This window comes from Tachysurus vachellii, chromosome 3 (genome assembly GCF_030014155.1).
Source record: "Tachysurus vachellii isolate PV-2020 chromosome 3, HZAU_Pvac_v1, whole genome shotgun sequence".
Lineage (NCBI taxonomy): Eukaryota > Metazoa > Chordata > Actinopteri > Siluriformes > Bagridae > Tachysurus > Tachysurus vachellii.
In genome coordinates, this window is record NC_083462.1 from 13,439,241 (window position 1) to 13,454,672 (window position 15,432).

Here is a 15,432-nt window from a genome sequence, read left to right on the forward strand (position 1 = left end):
AGTATACAGGTGCTTGTTATGCTTTATACTCAAATATGACAAATCCACATCTGGGTGTATTTTTCAGTCTTTGCTCCTTTGACACACTTTTACTCAGGAACAGGAGTGTAACACATACTATAATATAGTATGTATGTGTGTGTGTGTATATATATGTATATATGTGTATATATATGTGTGTGTGTATATATATATATATATATATAAATATAAATATAAATATAAAATATCGTCGTTGTCGGGCGGAATCCTCGTATCTCCAAAACCGTTATTTTTCAGGAAATTAAAAAAACGCCGTACCTTATCTGCAGTGCACAGGGTTTAGTCCGCGTTGCAGTGGATTGTCTTGCGCTAAATTCCTGTCCTCAGACGAGCACCAGAACTAGCGTGGATCAGGATTTTTTTTCTTTGAGCCCAGTGTTTTGAAGACATTTACCTCAGAAGACATGTTGATTCGTTGCGACTCTTATTAAGGAGAAATATGCCGCGAAGCTCTCCCGCGGAGTGAGGAAGAGGTGGACAGTTGAAGTGTCCAATGGAGTTATGAGATTTGCGCTCAAGCTATTTTCAAGACTTTAGATTGGTTAATAACTTGTAAAAATATGAAATTGACCAAATTTGGACATACGAGGTTTCCGCCCGACAGCGACGATATGTGTGTGTATGTATGTTTGTATGTATGTATGTATTCATTTATTAATTCTTCTCTTTCCCATCAGATGACTTGCATGAGATTCTGAAGAGGTTGAGGGGGAAGAGTTTGGTGTTCTCCTGTGCAGCCTGCTGTAAAAACTTCCCTAGTGGCTGGCAGGAGGTGGTGCAGAGTGTCCTGCACAATGGTCTAGAAAATATACTGAATAGTTTGATGAGCTCACTGACCACCCGTCACCTCCAGAAATGCTCAGAGGTAAGCGTTCGCTCTCTCGTTCTCTCTCTCTCGCTCTGTGTGTTTGTCTATCTTTCTCTGTGTCTCTCTCTAGCTCTCTCGCTCGCTCTCGGTGTGTCTCTCGCTCGCTCTTGGTGTGTCTCTCGCTCGCTCTCGGTGTGTCTCTCGCTCGCTCTCGGTGTGTCTCTCGCTCGTTCTCGGTGTGTCTCTCGCTCGCTCTCGGTGTGTCTCTCGCTTGCTCTCGGTGTGTCTCTCGCTCGCTCTCGGTGTGTCTCTCGCTCGCTCTCGGTGTGTCTCTTGCTCGCTCGCTCGCTCTCAGTGTGTCTCTCGCTCGCTTGCTCGCTCGCTCTCGGTGTGTCTCTTGCTCGCTTGCTCGCTCTCGGTGTGTCTCTTGCTCGCTCGCTCACTCTCGGTGTGTCTCTCTCTCGCTCTGTGTGTTTGTCTATCTTTCTCTGTGTCTCTCTCTAGCTCTCTCGCTCGCTCTCGGTGTGTCTCTCGCTCGCTCTCGGTGTGTCTCTCGCTCGCTCTCGGTGTGTCTCTCGCTCGCTCTCGGTGTGTCTCTCGCTCGCTCTCGGTGTGTCTCTCGCTCGCTCTCGGTGTGTCTCTCGCTCGCTCTCGGTGTGTCTCTCGCTCGCTCTCGGTGTGTCTCTCGCTCGCTCTCGGTGTGTCTCTCGCTCGCTCTCGGTGTGTCTCTCGCTCGCTCTCGGTGTGTCTCTCGCTCGCTCTCGGTGTGTCTCTCGCTCGCTCTCGGTGTGTCTCTCGCTCGCTCTCGGTGTGTCTCTCGCTCGCTCTCGGTGTGTCTCTCGCTCGCTCGCTCGCTCTCGGTGTGTCTCTCGCTCGCTCGCTCGCTCTCGGTGTGTCTCTCGCTCGCTCGCTCGCTCGCTCTCGGTGTGTCTCTCGCTCGCTCTCGGTGTGTCTCTTGCTCGCTCGCTCGCTCTCGGTGTGTCTCTCGCTCGCTTGCTCGCTCGCTCTCGGTGTGTCTCTTGCTCGCTCGCTCACTCTCGGTGTGTCTCTCACTCGCTCTCTCGCTCGCGCGCTCTGTGTCTCTCGCTCGCGCGCTCTGTGTCTCTCGCTCGCGCGCTCTGTGTCTCTCGCTCGCGCGCTCTGTGTCTCTCGCTCGCGCGCTCTGTGTCTCTCGCTCGCGCGCTCTGTGTCTCTCGCTCGCTCTGTGTCTCTCGCTCGCTCTCGGTGTGTCTCTCGCTCGCTCTCGGTGTGTCGCTCGCTCGCTCTCGGTGTCTCTCGCTCGCGCGCTCTGTGTCTCTCGCTCGCGCGCTCTGTGTCTCTCGCTCGCTCGCTGTGTCTCTCGCTCGCTCGCTCTGTCTCTCTCTCGCTCGCTCTGTCTCTCTCTCGCTCGCTCTGTGTCTCTCTCGCTCGCTCTGTGTCTCTCTCTCGCTCGCTCTGTGTCTCTCGCTCGCTCGCTCTGTGTCTCTCGCTCGCTCGCTCTGTGTCTCTCGCTCGCTCGCTCTGTGTCTCTCGCTCGCTCGCTCTGTGTCTCTCTCTCGCTCGCTCTGTGTCTCTCTCTCGCTCGCTCTGTGTCTCTCTCTCGCTCGCTCTGTGTCTCTCTCTCGCTCGCTCTGTGTCTCTCTCTCGCTCGCTCTGTGTCTCTCTCTCGCTCGCTCTGTGTCTCTCTCTCGCTCGCTCTGTGTCTCTCTCTCGCTCGCTCTGTGTCTCTCTCTCGCTCGCTCTGTGTCTCTCTCTCGCTCGCTCTGTGTCTCTCTCTCGCTCGCTCTGTGTCTCTCTCTCGCTCGCTCTGTGTCTCTCTCTCGCTCGCTCTGTGTCTCTCTCTCGCTCGCTCTGTGTCTCTCTCTCGCTCGCTCTGTGTCTCTCTCTCGCTCGCTCTGTGTCTCTCTCTCGCTCGCTCTGTGTCTCTCTCTCGCTCGCTCTGTGTCTTTCGCTCTCTCTCGCTCGCTCTGTGTCTTTCGCTCGCTCTCGCTCGCTCTGTGTCTTTCGCTCGCTCTCGCTCGCTCTGTGTCTTTCGCTCGCTCACTCTCGCTCTGTCTCGCTCTGTCTCACTCTCGCTCACTCTCGCTCTGTCTCACTCTCGCTCACTCTCACTCTCGCTCACTCTCGCTCTGTCTCACTCTCGCTCACTCTCTCTCTTGTGTGCTCTGTACATATAGTGAGTTCCCCCCCACCCCATTGGTCAAACTATTTCTTTCTTTGTAAACCCCTGCCTCGAGCTAATACAGTGATATATGGCCAGATGTGTCCGGTCAGAGTTGTTGATTTAAAATGCAGCTTGTCACAATGACTGCATTGTTTTAAAAGAGAAACAGCACTTTAGTGTGTTTTATAGAGCTACAGCGCCTGTGTCTGTCATTTGAGTTGTTGAATTGTTGAGCTGAATCATTAATATGAGTTTGTGTTCTCTAAACCAGTGTGAAGCCTGTCCTGATGCTGCCGGTATAAAACGTAGGAAGATGGTTTGTGATCTTCATGCTGTGAGAAGGAAGTTTGAAGAAGGCTCGTACACTTCACTGGTGAGTTCGTTAAACTCCAGAACACTACTTTTGCACATTAATGAGCTACATGCGGTATTGCTGAATTCATAAAATGTGGTTCGTCTTTTTCGTTTGAACAGAATGTGTTTCACGAGGATGTGGTGACTCTACTGGTAAAGCAGCTACAGCAAGAAGAAGCACTTCCAGAAGAACAGAGACCAACCGCCCAGGCCAAAGCATTCTATATTAAAGTAAAATTAATGATACAAATATTTATTCAAACCAACTTTAATTATTCTATTAGTAGAACTTAAAGCCCTTTGCTATAAAGCATTTTTTTGCTAATTAGTTCTGACTAATTATCATGAAATCATAAATTTTATTTACTTCATTTTCCATGAAATGTACTTTATTGTTGAATTGTTTTTGCAGTTACTGGAGCAAACGTTTACGTGGTTCAACGGTCAGGACCCTAAAGTATGGAGACCTGTAATGAAAGAATTGCCAAGGTATCTTCTGTTTCCAGTGTGTAAAAAAAATAATAACAATAAGTGGTTATAAACATCAGATATTGCCCTTAAAGAACAGAAATTAAATTAAATGCATGTCTGATTCATCATGTACTCTTATCATACATACAAAGTAATCTCCTGATTAACTTATTTTATGATTCTTATAAATTGGGCTAAGGCATGTAGTCAGGTACAGAAGTATTGGCACCTTTCTATAAACGAAGACATCCACAGGAGGGCTTTCTTACCGATGGCCATCAAACTTTGTAACACCTCTCTCCTTCTTTTCTTTTCTTAATCAAAATCTATATTATCATATTTTATAAAATAGCGGTGTCCCCAATACAGACACACCCCTCTCCCTCCCAGCCCACACACACACCCCCGCACACACACACACACCCCACCCCCACAAACTCCATAATTGTTTGGAAAGCAAAGGAATTGTCCACTTTAAAAAAAATTGTTCAACATTTTGCATTGGGTGGGATGATGCCATGTGCAAATGAGACTTTAGTCAACTCAGAATGTGCTTAGGGTCTAAGCACAAAATGGACTCAACATGAATAGGTCGTACAGGTCCAATTCTACATTTTTGATCAAATGTTTTTTGTTTCACAGTCGTATGCTCCCAGATGCGATAATCCCACCATCTGAAGAGCACAGTTATGCCCAGTGGTTGGAGGAGCACAACCACAGCATAGCAAACAAAAACCAGGAAAACCTTCAATTTAATGCGCAGAGAAAAGGTAAAAGTCAGTGGTGTTGTAGACTGTTTTGAGCTTGGTTGTTTTTCAGTGTATAAATTACTTGTAGTAAAATGATCAAAATGAACTTCATGCCTGGCAGGAGAGAAGTGTGAGAAAATGAGGGAAATCTGGTGTGACTCCTGCTTGGTTACGTTAAGACTTCATTCGATCTCTGAATTTTTATGTATTTGTGTCTCATTGAATTACAGATCCTCAGAACGCTAACCGACGTGGTGTAGATGAAAGACACTGTTCTCTTTGTCAGCAGCGGGGTGATGCCAAACCCACTGTAAGTTTGACTTATTGTTATCGGTAAACATTATTATATGCCTACTGTATGCAGCTGTCTAATAAGTGTGTTTATAGGATGCAGGCAGGTTGCTGTACTTGGGCCAAAATGAGTGGGCTCATGTAAACTGCTGCATCTGGTCAGCTGAGGTTCAGGAAGTCAAGGGTGCGCTGTTGCATGTGCACAGTGCTGTAGCAAGAGGACGCTTCATGGTGAGTAGAAATTTTCCATCAAATAGTTTTTTCCTTTTAATTGGCTGCACTCAGCACCAAAAGCAACTGTTGTTACAGTGCGTGATCTCGTTTCTTTGCAGCGTTGCGAGCGGTGTGGCCATGCCGGGGCGACCGTGGGCTGCTGTCTCTCTTCCTGTCAGAGTAATTACCACTTCATGTGTGCTCGTGCCAGCCATTGCGTCTTTCAGGCCGATAAGAAGGTCTACTGTTACAAACACCATGATCTCATCAGCAACAAGGTTTAGTGTTGAGCAAAAAAACTATTTCTTTTTCTCTTCATTCCTGTCCTACACTCTCAAGTTCTGTGCATTTAAAATAACTGTTCTGTCTTTTATAGGTGATAAACGTATTTGAGGTCCTCAGACGGGTTTATGTAGATTTTGAAGGCATTAACCTTCGAAGAAAGTTTCTAACAGGCTTGGAACCAGACTCCATTAATGTTATGATTGGTATGTATAACCAGTAGGATTTTAATCTTAGTTAGAAGCTGATAAATCGTGTGCCACTTCCACTGTGGCGAGTACATTAGTCGCTTGGACAGTAAACCTGTGTTAGTAGCAGCTTAAGTGCATGAGAGAGGTTTTTCTGAGCAGCCCTCACATATTGTAATCTTATTTCTTTATTCCCGTACAGGCTCTTTACAAATACACAGATTGGGTGTGCTCACTGAGTTATCTACAAACGCAGGGAAATTGTATCCTGTGGGTTACCAGTAAGTATATTTTAACATTAATTGCTTTGTACAACATTTTAACGAGAACTACTGTGTATTTATGCGCATAGTGCGTGAAATAAAGTAGGTACAAAAATAAAAGAAGTGCACAAACATGTCTGTGATCTGGATACACGTTACTTTTTATACAGTTTAGCCTTTTTTATTTCAAGGTGTTTGTCTAATAAATCTTCAGACTTCTTTTTTATTTATTTCATTTTTTTTAAATATCTTGAGACCAAGCAGTACTTTTCAGAAGGTGTTTGGTGTCTTTTTAGGTGCACTCGGTGGTACTGGAGCACGTTCGACCCACGTAAGCCATGCAAATACACTTTTAGTGTGACAGATGCACGCCCTTCATCACTAAGGAAAACGCCATATCTAGCACAAAACCAGGGAGAGAACTGCACTATTGCACACAGCCCGAAACAAGATGAAGGTGAGTTAATTGCTTGACTTTCTCTCTCTCTCTCTCTCTCTCTCTCTCTCTCTCTCTCGATAGCTAGATAGATAGATAGATCTGTGTGTGTGTGTGTGTGTGTGTGTGTGTGTGTGTGTGTGTGTGTGTGTGTGTGTGTGTGTGTGTGTGTGTGTGTGTGTATATATATATGTATATATATCTATATATATGTATGTATGTATATATGTATATATATATATATATATATATATATATATATATATATATATATATATATATATATATATATATATATATATATATCTCTATCTGTAAAATATATTCACTGCTGTTGTGTGTGCACTTTGGATGGGTTAAATGCAGAGAACAAATTCTGAGTATGGGTCACCGTACTTAGCTGTACAGTATGTCATGTCACTTCATATATATATATATACATACATACATACATACATATATATATATATATATATATATATATATATATATATATATATATATATATATATATATATATATATATATATACATATATGAGAATTAGATTAGCATTGATGTAAAGGGAGATAATTTTAGTATTGAATTGCCTGGACAAATCAATGAAAAATTATCTACATTTTAATGGACATCACCTATTGGTAACTCCTAAATAAGAAATGTATTCCATGTTTTTGTTCTAGTCTGTTGTGTTGGACATGTTTGTTTGTATACCAGCAAGAAGACTATTAAAGTCTCAGCCTTTTTTTGTTTGTTTTATCTTGGTGATTAGACTTCAGTTCTGCTAAATGGTGCTAGTGTTCAATGCATTAATCAGACTTGAAAATAAAAGAAGTTACATTTTTAGAACATGGCAGCTGCAGTTTTAAATAGATTTTTTTGTAGATTTAGTTTTACTGCTCTTCATGACCATAACTTAAGCAATTGCAAACCTTCACATATTTATTACCAGATGTATTTGATTCTTATGTATAGACTCCATAGATGCTGGTCTTGAAATGAAGCTCACCCCTGGCACCCCTTCTCCCAACTCCAAACTGGACTCAGGGACAGGATCTAAAACTCCTAGCCATCCTCTGAACAGGAGACCAGCTGGTGGGACGTTCAGACCATTGCCTTCACCAGGTGTGTTTTCCTTCTAAGCTAACAGTAAAATAAAATGTATTACGGTATATATTATAGTGTATTGTACTTTTTAATATGAATATGTAAACATATACATGTTTCCCCATCTATAGGGACAGTATCCACTTCCCATCACATCCTGACCATCAGTGACCTTGATGAAACACGCCGGTCAAGAAGGATTTCCTTACGTAGCCGAAATGCCTCACCCCCTCATACATCTCCCTCTGGGTCATTGAAAATATCTTCAGGTGCTGGTCTTCACCCCAGATCGCTCCCATTTAGCTCACCTGTCTCTCCACTTGGAGCTCATGACAACCCCGCTAGCTCTGTTTCACCTCGCCGCAGGGGCCGCCCTCCTTCCTCTCCTTCTGGTGCTACTTCGGCTTACTCCCCTCGGCAAGGTACAGTTGCGAGCCCCCCTTCAACTTTTATCTTGTCACCATGTCACTCTCCAAAGATTCAGCAGCATTTAAAGGTAGCACCACAAGAGTCTGCAGAAGTACCTCAGGATTTCTCTGCCTCTTTAGAGCCCGAAGATGCTGCTGGAATGCCAGAGGAGGCCATTTCCATGATTGCAGTTATGAATAATGGTGACGCAGTGCCACTGTCCTCAGACCAAGAGTTGCTCTCTACACAGTTCGATGCTGACACAGATGTAGCCGTTGCCTCTATGTTGAATGAAAAACTTGAATTTGATGAGGCCCTGCTAAATGAGAATGTGGCCTTGCACTTTGGCCAGCATGGCAGTGGAGCAGAAGTGGCAGAGCAGGGACAGGGTTTATTGATCGACGGAAATGGCTTGCTTGATGAAAATCAAGTTTCAAGTGCAGGTGCCAGTAGATGCAACTCTAGAATAAAGGATTTTTCTAGTCTTTCAGCTGCTGAAGAGCTAATGGAACAAGACTCAACTAACGAAGACTCCGATCATTACTTTAATTTCTCTCGCACAGTAGTAGTCTGTGATTCTGCTAAGGATTCTGCACAGACAGGGTTAATGCTCCATCCTGCCTCGCAGTCAATCTCTCAGCTGGATGGAGCAGACAACAATTCAGAAAGTGAGGCAGGTGAAGCCAGTGGGGAGGACAATACTCAGGAAGTAGGAAATAGTTATGATACGCCGAAGGACAGTGCTTCTGTGGGGAAGCCCTCCGGAAGCAGGGTAGAGTTCACTGGCAAAGCTGAGTCCTTTGTGACAGAATCCTTACATGTGGTCAAAGAGCAAGATATGTTGGAGAAATGTCCAGGATCAGCATTCTTACAAAAGAATGATGACATTGTGGAATCCATCGCAGAGGAATTCGCACCACAAGAAGGTACATCTATGAAGGATTTAATGGTGTCATCTCCCCCCATGTTTGACACAAGCAGTGATCTTGCCGGACACAACATTCTAATGGACAGCGAGCCTCTGGATCACTTGAACGAGGTGGTGCTGGATCCGGCTAGTGACGATTTAATCTCTGCTCAAGATGGAGGCTCAGTAAATGTGTGTGATTCCTCAAAATTGTGCAGCAATGAGAAAGGACCAGAGAAGATTGTACTTTCAGAACCACCTTCTTTGGGCAATGTTGACAAAGTGACAATTATCACATCTAGTCCAGCCCCACCTAAACGCTTTATTATTCCACAGCCTCTTACACAACACAGAGTAGTCAAAATGGCTCTACCTGCTGTCTCGTCTCTGGCTTTACCTTTTAACAACGTTTCCACTGCATCTACTCTTTCAGTTTTTCCACAAAGAAACCATGTTCTCACTTCCTCTCCAGTTATAATAAATGGTCTGGACTCTCAGCACAAGGATACAACAAAAAACCGACCTCTTGCCATTCGAATTCCTGCCACTGCTAAAACAAATGTGACTAGTACACTGACTAGCCCACAAGTTTTGCTTGTCAACCGCTCTGGTCAAATATTAGTAAAAGACCCACAGACCAATAGTTTCCAGATGCCTAGTGCTAATTCACCTTCTTACAGCCAAATTAGCCAGATTGCTAAGATCATCCACAGTCATAACCTCGTTCATAGAACTGTACCCAGAATCATGGTGACCTCGATGCCACAAGCAAGCCTCAGCCAAGGTACTACTACACATGTGGTATACACCAATGGTGCAGCACCTTCAACTAAAGTTTTGATCAGGAGATTACCACAGAACTCTTCAGAAGTGCAAACGAACAGCAGCAGTATACCTATGAAAGGAACTGGTGGCGTAAAGCTCACAAATGTATCAGTGCAAAGTACATCCGAGTTAGAAAGGATCCAAGGGGAAGATGCCCAGGCAATAATTGAGAGAGCCATGGCAAGCCACAGGGATATGGCAAACCCTTCTGGGCTGAGCCCCTCCAAATTACAGTTCCCCCCATATCTTAATAAGCTACAGTCAACCGAGTCTACTGATGTGGTAAAACAGTTTCCAGGGTCGCATCTCCAAACTACGTCCGACATTCTGCCGCATTTGAGGCCTCAGGTCAGGGTCAAGAGGGTGTCATCAGTATCAGAACGAACTGGCTTAAAACAATGCAAGACCACCTCCTTAGAGCCAGCAGTTCTCACCCCTCAGGATGAGATAAACAGGTTAGTCAGACTGTTACCAAGATTACTTCTTACTACTACATGTACTGTTGTGCTGAAGCCATACAAATCATGTCATGTCCTTCCTCAATTGTAGATCGATAGGCGTCCGTATTAAAGCCCCAACCATTAAGGAGGTGCTGCATTTTAATCCGCCGGAAGCTAAAAATCTTTGTGAACCAAAGAGTAATGAAGCCAAAGAATCTGAAATCAAAAGGTGTGCTATTAATTTATACACACTTATTACAAACCCTACCGTTCATGTCTCTAGACCAACTTCAGTCTGTTTGCTTTTTATAGAATTATTCCAAAGGAATGTAAACCCAGTGAAGTGCAGGATAGCGAAAGCAACCAAGACAAAAATCAAGAATGGGTCGGCTCCAGAAACAGCGATTTGTCCGACTGGACCCCCTGTTCAGGTAACGTTGAAACAGAGCTTTGTATTGTAATTCATTTATTCTTATCATTCCTAAAGAACCCCCCCCCTTCATCTCAGGATGGAGTTCAGACGAGGATTCATCATCACCATTTAAGAACGACCAGGATCTGTGTTCCGGGCAGGATAAACCTCACCTGTTGTTCAGAATTACTAGTGATGACGGCTTCAGCGTGGAGGCAGATAGCATAGAGGGTAACAGACTTGTTTTGCACTTCCAGTTTTGCCCGATGCTGACGCATTCTGGGTAAATAATTAATTTAATTTGCAATTTACATTAGAAGAGTATCTGTACAGACATTTTTCTCCTTTCTCAACTGCTCTTAGTGGCTTGGAAGGCAGTGGTTGATGGTGTCCAAGAGGCACGGACAGGCTACAGGCTTGAGCAGCTGCCTCTGGCTAGAATAAGTGGTTCCTGGGTGCTGGGTGTCATTCATGACGCCGTGATGTTCTTGCTAGAGCAGCTACAGGGGGCATCACAGTGTTCCAACCATCGCTTCCGTTTCCACCAGCAAGAAAACGCTGAGGAAGAGCTACCGTTAAACCCTAGCGGCTGCGCTCGTGCTGAATTCTATTCAAGGTATTTATAATCCTGTAAAAGAGGTCATTTTTGGGTGTGGCTGTTTATGTACTGCTATGACTGGTGTGTATATATACAGTGGCAAGAAAATTCTTGCAAGGAGTCACAATTCTTTGAGATTTTTTGTCTACAAACTATTGTCTACTATTGTCTAGCAAATTTAGATACATTGCTAAAGATCATCTCAGACAGATGCATAAACCTCCAAAATGAGTGTAAGTTTGGTTCTCAAGATCGAGGGTTTGAATATCCAGGGTCTGAATGTTAAAGGTGGTGTGCACGATGTTTGAAAGCCAATGTTGACATCACATAAACAAACACGCCCCTAACCCAAATGGGTGTCACCCCTGTTTTGTTAGCTCCGCCCCACACATACATGCGTAACCCATGCAACTATTATGGCGGAACCTGCTGGGGCAGCTGGCCGAGGGGATATTTTCATCAATAAATGAACTCAATGAGTAATCCTATGGTAATACAAATGTGTTTTTGTAGTACTATGTGTTGTACTGTGAAAGGTTTAACTCCGTTTCACGTGCAAGATGTTCAGTTCTCTCCAGCGCTTGAAAGCTGATCCTATATTAACACGGGTCCGACTTCTTGCCTTATCGTAAGCCTTTTTTCTCTTTTCGTTTTTATCCGCCATGTCAATGTTTCAATCGCTTTCAGTTAATGTCACACATGCGCACTGAACACTCTCTCCGCCCATATTGACAGGAATCGCCCCTTTCTGTTCTTAGGCTACACGTTTTTGTTCGTCGGCCTGACTCAGTTATCTGAAGCATTTTTGAAACATCGTGCACCCTGTCTTTTAAGGGTCTGAATGTTAATGGTCATTACTCAATGTTCAAGGCTTATTTTCTGGCTTTTTTAATGTTATGTTTATTTCTGAATACTAAGCACATTTTATTATTTAATACTGGTATAATTACCTTATAGGTGTACATATAGAGGTGACAGCTTTTTCACTGCTCCTTCTCTCATGACTTCAGTTGAGCTCTTACTAGGTTTTGGTGTTCTTTGCCATTGTCATCACATTTATCATGGACCCATCTTCTGATGCATAAGTCAATAACAAATTTTTGTTTCCTTTCCTGCAGAAAAAACACATTTGACATGTTTAACTTTTTGGCCTCCCAACATCGTCAGCTTCCTGAGAGCAGGCTGTGTGATGAAGACGAGGATGACGTCAAGCTCAAATGCAGCAGGTCAGTTGGCATCTGCACAGCTATTTTTTTTATTTTATATTATTTTTTTTAAACATTTTGTGTGGACATGGAAATGCCTTTGATAATTAATTTAGATATTTTTTCATTTCCAAACTGTTTTAGACGTGCAACCAGCACAGAGTTGCCGATGGCAATGAGGTTCAGACATCTTGAGAAAACGTCTAAAGAAGCTGTTGGGGTTTATAGGTAAAGCTGCCACATGTCAAGTTCACTCTCTTAAGTGGTTATAGAATGTGTGATGAAATTCAAATTGATATCAAGATGCTCACTCGTACCCCTATGATGATGTTCATGAAAGAACAAGGCTTATTTTTTAATTTTTTTAATTGATTTTCTTTTTTTTTTTAGATCTGCCATTCATGGTCGTGGTCTTTTCTGCAAACGCAACATAGAAGCTGGAGAGATGGTGATTGAGTATGCTGGAAATGTAATTCGTTCAGTCCTGACTGACAAGCGGGAGAACTATTACAGCAGTAAGGTATGAAAGATGTCCATTATTATGCTCATGTCTTTTTCTGCTTCACGTGTAAGCAACTTTCTCACATGCAGCGAGTCACCAGTCGGTGTAAGTCGTCAGTAGTAATAACGGTTGTCATAGCGTTTATCAGTGGGTGGTGCAACGAGCATTCCAAAATTAGTTGTGTTGGAGGGAGATTTAGCGTTTTTTATATAGATTTTATATAAGATTCATCAGTGCATATCATGAGAAATGAAGAAGCTCAATTTCTTGCTCTACTGTCTTCACTCTCCTTGGTAGTTGCTAACCGTGTTGATTTATTTGCATAAAGTTACATTATTTATGTCACTGGACACACACATCTAATCAATGCTCACAAGAAGTCTCTAGCTATCGATGAAAATGAATCATCTCCAGTTATTTTATTTTGCTGTATGTGAATGTAGCATTAAAGTTTATCCCTTTATATTCTCTCTCTCTCTCTCTCTCTCACTCACTCTCACTCTCTCACTCTTTAGGGCATTGGCTGCTACATGTTTCGCATTGATGACTTTGAGGTAGTGGATGCCACCATGCACGGCAATGCAGCACGTTTCATCAACCACTCGTGTGAGCCGAACTGTTACTCGAGGGTCATTAACGTGGAAGGCCAGAAGCACATTGTCATTTTTGCGCTGAGGAAGATCTATCGCGGGGAAGAGCTCACCTATGACTACAAATTTCCGATTGAAGACGCCAGCAACAAGCTGCACTGTAACTGTGGTGCTAGACGATGTAGACGCTTTCTCAACTAGCTACTCTGAAGTAAAGGGATCTAAAACACCTGCACAGGCGGAGGAAATTAACAGATGGATTAAAGTCGAGAAAAACCTAATAGATTATTTGTTCACAATTGTAGTCAAGGTAGACATTTTCTTCTATCCAGACTCCAGGAAAGCAACTATGCCACAGCCATCTGTGACTGGGAGTCCGAAAAGCTCAAAAATGGCTCTGCTGTCTGAATGTGATTAGGAGCATTAGTATGTCCCCTGTCAATCAGAGCAACATGTGAACTCTCTCCTAAATGTGCGTGTTCAGCTGCGCTGTAACAGGACATCCAATAAGATATGGTAGCTGGCTTGGAGGAAACACTGGCTAGCTTTCACCCTTTTTGGTTGGTGACTGTCAGGCGATGAGGGTGAACTAGCTAACGTGCCACTAGTGTGGACAGCATTTACTTAATATGAAGGTAGTTGAGTTTTCAGTTTTCGTTCTTGCGTCTAAAGTTCCCTTTGTACCTCTAGGTCCGTATTTCATTATTACTGCTTTCCCTTTTATAAAAAAAAAAAGGAAAAAAGTACCTTGTGAATTGCCTCAAGTCTTGTGTGCACACAGCCATATTGCTGGACCTCAATACACCAGGGCTTTAGAGTAAAACAAACAGTATTTTATCTAATAAATTTGTTCTTGCTACTGATACTGAAGGTCTCCATACCTGGAGAATCCACCGTTCGCATCTTGTCATTGTGGCTCTGTATTTTATCAGAGAGTAGCTGGATTATTAGAACTCATTCTCACAGAACACAAGGTCGAGTAAACATTTTTAATGAAGGTCATTTTCCCTGCTTGTGTTTGTTTTTTTTTGTTTTTTTTTTTTTTGTTTTTTTTTTTTTAAACAAACGCACATCGTTGTTGATTCGTTTATTATTACTGCGCTCGAACTGTATGAGATCAAGCCAGCTCAAGTCGTAATGACTCACTGCAGCTTCTTACTGTCACATACCTGTACAGTTTATTTTTTACCCCCTATTTTGAACTATAAGAAATTGGGGTGTATATAAAGGGAAGGTGTTCAGTGGTCTGCACTGGAAACGTTCTTTTAAATTTTTAATAAATATCTAGTTTTTATATATTTTTTTTCTTGTGCTTTTTGGAGAATTTAACCCCCTGGATGTAGAAACATTTCTAACATGAGCTGTGAAATCTTCCAGCTGTAACCAGCACAATCACAGCAGACTTAAATGAAAGCATACATCTGTTGTACTTTAATAAGGTCAAACACGTAACCTGAAGAGAGAACCATCCTTCTTTATAGCTATGAATTATTCCTTTAATAAATTCTCTCTTCTGTAAGTAATACCAGGGACTTTGAAAGTCTACTACCTCAGTGGCTATGACCAGTGATGGCTAGTGAAACACCATGAACAGTAGCAGAAACCTTTGCTACCATGTTCTACACTAGCATTAAATGTATGCAATGTGACTGCAGGTTATTAATATTATTATAATTTTTTTTGTTGCTTTCAACAGTCTTCGGGTCCTTGTATTTGTGTACAGACTTGTAGTTTTTTTTGTTTGTTCGTTTTTTCCCAAATGCGAAGAGTAAAGATTGAGTCGTTAATTTAGCTTGAGGAACCGCTTCCATCTTATTTGGCACAATGGCAATCTTTTGTATATAGTTGTACAAACACCGGAAATGTTTTTTTTTATGCACTTTTCTATTTATAATGTTCTAAATGTAATAAAGAACCTCTTTAAACAAAATGTAAAGGTTTTTTTTAAACAGCCTTATATCATGCATGAGAATTTTATATTTGTGTAGCTTGTAAAATAACTGCAACCGGTTATCTCTTTTTTAAGATGTACAAGAAATCAGACTATTGACATCATCTGGTTGTCTAGACCTGGTACGAACAGAGTTTGTATTAATTCAAATTTTAAAGTGGTGTTTGTGTCTTGTACACTCAAGAGTAAATCAGTTTCACTGTAGGTCCGACACCTAAAAAGAGAAGCCCTGGCCTTGACGGACACC

General features: G+C 42.8%; 1 protein-coding gene across 5 annotated transcripts in view; it reads left to right on the forward strand.

Annotated features, from left to right (window-relative positions):
• kmt2ba (lysine (K)-specific methyltransferase 2Ba) overlaps positions 1-15,164 on the forward strand; it is a 33,792-nt gene extending 18,628 nt beyond the window's left edge. For all 5 annotated transcript variants that reach the window (XM_060865830.1, XM_060865833.1, XM_060865831.1 and 2 more), the window contains exons 17-37: positions 720-907; positions 3,265-3,366; positions 3,468-3,578; positions 3,760-3,836; positions 4,461-4,588; positions 4,798-4,877; positions 4,955-5,089; positions 5,191-5,349; positions 5,448-5,559; positions 5,744-5,822; positions 6,101-6,261; positions 7,216-7,365; positions 7,479-9,942; positions 10,037-10,156; positions 10,240-10,358; positions 10,436-10,570; positions 10,703-10,955; positions 12,056-12,163; positions 12,287-12,370; positions 12,533-12,662; positions 13,160-15,164. In XM_060865830.1, the coding sequence (XP_060721813.1) occupies positions 720-907; positions 3,265-3,366; positions 3,468-3,578; positions 3,760-3,836; positions 4,461-4,588; positions 4,798-4,877; positions 4,955-5,089; positions 5,191-5,349; positions 5,448-5,559; positions 5,744-5,822; positions 6,101-6,261; positions 7,216-7,365; positions 7,479-9,942; positions 10,037-10,156; positions 10,240-10,358; positions 10,436-10,570; positions 10,703-10,955; positions 12,056-12,163; positions 12,287-12,370; positions 12,533-12,662; positions 13,160-13,435 (5,171 nt within the window). In that variant the 3' untranslated portion in view covers positions 13,436-15,164. The remainder of the gene's footprint in view (positions 1-719; positions 908-3,264; positions 3,367-3,467; positions 3,579-3,759; positions 3,837-4,460; positions 4,589-4,797; positions 4,878-4,954; positions 5,090-5,190; positions 5,350-5,447; positions 5,560-5,743; positions 5,823-6,100; positions 6,262-7,215; positions 7,366-7,478; positions 9,943-10,036; positions 10,157-10,239; positions 10,359-10,435; positions 10,571-10,702; positions 10,956-12,055; positions 12,164-12,286; positions 12,371-12,532; positions 12,663-13,159) is intronic.
• Positions 15,165-15,432: the final 268 nt, after the last annotated feature.